Source organism: Buceros rhinoceros, unplaced genomic scaffold, assembly GCF_000710305.1.
Source record: "Buceros rhinoceros silvestris isolate BGI_N320 unplaced genomic scaffold, ASM71030v1 scaffold21700, whole genome shotgun sequence".
NCBI lineage: Eukaryota > Metazoa > Chordata > Aves > Bucerotiformes > Bucerotidae > Buceros > Buceros rhinoceros.
The window spans coordinates 299-4,919 of record NW_010389311.1 but is presented as its reverse complement, the minus strand read 5'-3'; the positions used below and the strand labels follow the sequence as shown (position 1 = coordinate 4,919).

Here is a 4,621-nt window from a genome sequence, read left to right as displayed (position 1 = left end):
AAAAAAAAAAAAAAAAAAAAAAAAGTGACAGTTTCCAGTAGTTTCTTTTTTTAAAAACAGAAAAGAAAATGTTATATTATCTATGTAGTAAGTATTGTCTGAGCTGAAGGAAAGCACGGTCCCTCTTTCAGCCTGTAACAGAAGTGATGCATCAGCTGGAACATCAGACATATAAACACCCAATGCCCATAATGTTCCATTTGTTTCTAGTCACACTGAATTGCACCTTTTCTTTGTTCACTTGCTGCATCTGGTGTGGTAGGCAGCTGCTGTAGCCTGAGAGATGGCTCTGCAGGAAGAAGAGGGGAAGAGTGTTATGGCCATCTGTCAAGGAATGCAGCAGCTGTGCGAGGTGGAATGGAAGGCAGTGTGGGTAGGCAGAAGTGGGCCCTCTTACAGTCTCCCTTTACTAGGGAGATGCCTCCTTGCTCCTGCAAAGGAGGCAGGAACAACTTGAAACACACGCCCAACAGAACACTATTAGACTTTCTTAGGAACCCAGTGCTCCTAGAGATGGAATTCTCTCAAAGTTTTAAAAGGGAAGAGTTGAACTTGAATGCAGAGGGGTGTCAAGAACTTGCTGAAGACAGCGCCTCTTCAGCTGTGGCCGATTCTTCATCATCTGCTGTCAAGCGCCACCTCCTGGTCTGTGCATTACTGCTTTGTGTGTCGAGAAGTATTGGTGCCTGTTTCGAGCCTAGACTTGTACATTCAGTGTAAGAGCCCACTCGTGTACTGGAAGACCTTAAGAACCTTCTGAGTATTACTGAAATATGATGTAAATGTACACAGCTTTTGCTTTTTTTCCCCAAGTGCTGTCCTGTTTAAGCAACTATCCAGCTGTTCTCGAGATGTCAAGAGATCAGTGATCATCTTGTGGCTGTCTTCAGCAACAGTTAATTTTCCTAGTGTAGGCAGTCTCTGTATTTTGTACATTGCTGTAATAAACTAAAGGAGGAGCCTTATGGAGAGGGTGTGTGAAGCTTAAAATAATACCACATTTTTCCTAATTGTTTTTAGTGCTTAGTTTTGGGTAGGTCTGGTTTCATAAATACGGTAGTTGATATTGGAGCGTAAATGTGCATCACTGAAAATGTTACCATTTCAGAAACTCTCATGTCTCATAGTATGTGACTTTGTTTTAGTAGTCAAAAGTCAGATAAGTGGATCATATCTTTTGATTAAAGTTTTTCTATCATATTAATAATTTCTCTTCAAGGTTGTGATTTAAAAAATCCCAACCAACAGATGTAAAATTGCAAGCTGTGGTCTCAAGTAACACAAAGATTTTACTCCTTCTCATAATGGTAGATAATAATAAGGAAAAAAACACAAAACACTGCAATGATTTGTATGTAAACACTTGAAATGCATTTATTTTTTTAAAAAAATCATTTTTACAGTTGGATCATACAGTATTCTTCTGTATGCCTTAAATTAAAAGCCTCCAGCTTTTAAAAATGCTGCCCAGTACAAAAGTGCTAATGTAAAACTGTATTGTTTATGTATATAAACCAGCACTACACATCACTAAATTTCACTAAATAGTCTCTACACCAGTTTCAAAGAGTGGAGAAGAGACGGAAGATCGGACTTCATACTGCTTAAGGGCTTCCTTCTTCCCCTTACAGCTCAGTCTTCAGGAGCTTCAGCGCTTTCTGCATATTTGAATACACTAGAAATGAAACATTCGTATATGTCATTTTTGGGCAACTTCCTCTGCCCGTAACTACAAACACTGTAGAGAAAATATCATTATTAAAGCTTTTGCTCAAGTGCCTGTTGCTGTATGGAGCCTGATGCATGGTGCTCTCCCAGTCATCTTATGGACTGGTGAGACTGTACATCCATTAATGCAAACACGTAGGCAGAGCCGGGAGCTGCACAGCAGTGAGGGAGGGCTGTAGCAAACAGCTTTTCCCTGCTCGTGGAAGGTTTTCTGACGTGGCCCATCAGGGCTTGCGTGGAAGAGTTGTCACCGTTGCTTACAGGGAACACTCCTGAATTTCCTGCTGCCCTAGGCTGTCTTTTAAAACAGATGGATGTTGGAGGCTCCAGGTCTCTGCCATCGTTCTCTTCACCTCACTGAGTCTAAGGTAGCATCCTCTTTAATTTTAATTCTAGTTAACTTTCTTTCAGCACGCACTGACTGCGAGAGTCTGTAACTCCTGCTGTTACTCCCTGTCACGCGAAAGATGGGACTGCTTTCACAGTATTGCAGAACGCACTACTTACACAGTGCAACGTCGGAGGGCTCGTATGCATAGAGACGGTTTGAGTATCTTCCAGTAATATCGGCTCTCACAGTCAGAGAAGGATCTGGACGAAAAGGGTGAGAGAAGTTGTAGAGGACAGGATTAACCTCCAAGCAGATGGAAATAAACCTTTCTGCACTTCTGTTTCCTAAACGTTCCTGCAAGACACATCTGCTTTCTCTGACAACCAAGAGATTCTCCTTGTACACAGTCACTGATATTTCAATTTTAAGCATTGCATTTGCAGCTCTGTTAAGAAGGGGGTAGGTTTGATTCTGATCGGTGTTGATCAGCCTTGCACCCTCTGCCACTGCGTAGTACCCAAATCAACTCTACAAGCTGACGCCGTTTTCAGGCTGCAAATGTGATTTTAAAAGAAACATTAACAGAAGAGATAAAACAGCGGTTGCTTTGTTCGCTTCATGGCCATCACGGCCTACGTTTATAAAGGTATGTGCTAATGATGCATGCGTGCAGCACGTGAGGCTACGTGTCTGTTCTGGAAGAGGGAGTGCCTAGACGCGTGCGTGGCCAAAACGGTGGGGTTCATGCGGGTTGGGGAGTACAGAACGGAGTGCTGAGCTTCAAAAGTCATTCTGTGAAGCATCTGTGAAGCTGTGTGACAAACCAAAACCAGACAGGTTTGCAGTAGAGATAGGAGGATGAGCAAGGCTGAGACAGCGCCTGCCCTTTCCAGTGACTGTGGCGGTGTGTCATTTTGATACACAGTGGAAGGCATTACGTCATTCGTGGGATCTGTGAGGGAGGAATGTTGGATCTGTGAAGCTAATGACCCAGCTGGGGTTGCTTTGGAATTTGATCCAACAAAACCTACTAGAAATCTGGTATTTCTCAGGGAATAAGTTCTTGTTAACAAACCCAAGGATTTGAGAAGGATGGTGCAGTAGGGCCGTCAATCTGAGATCAGCTTTGGTGTTTGAGGTACTCACCTATGAACAAAATCCGAGGGACGTACTGGCCATCAGGTGCAAGGTTCTTGTCTGTGGTTTCATACTTCAGGAAAACAGAGAAGGTTCCCAGTCAAGGAGGGCATGTAACAGAGGGGTTTTTTATTCATTGTACTTTGTGTTATGAAACAGCTCAAATAGCACATTTTGCTCTGTAGGAGATTCTCTCTCTGGGATGCCATCTTTTAACAGCTGGAACAGCAGATTTGTAGCAAAGTTCTTGCTGTTATTCAGCTTTATATTCCCTGAAATTTTGAGTTTATGATAGCTACAGGTGAAGAAGACTTATTACTACATCTATTATGCTTCAGCAATGGCCATTTTACTAGCCAACCCTAGCTATTAAACTGATAAATTACAGCCAGAGAAGCCGTAATTAAAAATCGAACTTCATTGCTTTCGCTTAATGATGTGTAACTGGGTAACTTACCACAAGGTTCAGGAGAATGAATTTTTCAGCCAGTTTCTGTATATCTTTATGTTCAGCAAAGGTTTTTTTGAGGGCTAGAATGGAAACAAATGGGAATGAAAATTTAAAATATGCCCCTGAAATATGTTGTCCTTGAAAAAGAAATTCAAACAAACTGGTAAAATGAGAATTCCCAGTTTACGATTACAGCACATGAAGATTCTAAGTTCATTCTACTGGAAGATGGTCAAATCTTTATTTTGTTCTATGGTAAAGAGGAATTATAATGGCACAAAATGTCCCTTCTTCCTTCAGGTCGTGCAGCTGCTTACGTTTAGATTTGAGCATTTGACCCTTCAGACCTCCTGCTACACTGCTGCGGCTTCTGGCTGTGGTTCTTACGGCACTGACAGTACAGTGTGTAGGGCTTCAGCCCGAAGTGTTTGGAAGGATTTTAATACTTGTACAAAGATCCTTCTGGAGTTAGTGGAGTTACGGATGGACACAAAGGTCTTGCCACGTGGGTGGCTTGCCAGAAGAAGGGCCCTCAGGTAAATTCAGAAACACTGGGAAAAGAGCAGTCCTGGTTACCAAAAATCCCTCAAGAGCTCAGTCTCAGTCTAGTTTGATTTAGTCCCTGGCCAGATTCAGCCTCAATCATCAGCGATACTGAGAGTTGACTACGTCCTTTGCAATAAATTGTTTTTCACTGCTCCTGATCTCACTATTGGTTTTGGGCAACTGTGACACAAACCAAAACCAGATTTGTCACGGGTCAAACCTTGCCGCCCTGGGCTCGTTTCTGTGTCCTTTCTGTACCCTGTAATACTGAATTACCATTTTTATCTTATTTCTGCACATTGGAAAGTACCTGTCTTGGACAGCAGCTTGAAGAACGCTCCCTTGCGCTCGCATGTGCAAGGTGGCGTCTCGCTAAGGCTCGCTTGGCGAGCCGCATGGCGGCTGACTGGGTTGGGGTTTTTTTTTTA

At 42.7% G+C, this 4,621-nt stretch overlaps 1 protein-coding gene across 1 annotated transcript in view; it reads right to left on the bottom strand.

The window, feature by feature from the left end:
* Positions 1-1,348: 1,348 nt before the first annotated feature.
* LOC104491463 (anterior gradient protein 2 homolog) overlaps positions 1,349-4,621 on the bottom strand; it is a 3,563-nt gene continuing 290 nt past the window's right edge. The window contains exons 2-5 of the mRNA XM_010133896.1: positions 3,654-3,727; positions 3,206-3,269; positions 2,236-2,319; positions 1,349-1,675 (exon numbers count right to left, since the gene is read on the bottom strand). Of these exons, the coding sequence (XP_010132198.1) occupies positions 1,626-1,675; positions 2,236-2,319; positions 3,206-3,269; positions 3,654-3,727 (272 nt within the window). The 3' untranslated portion in view covers positions 1,349-1,625. The remainder of the gene's footprint in view (positions 1,676-2,235; positions 2,320-3,205; positions 3,270-3,653; positions 3,728-4,621) is intronic.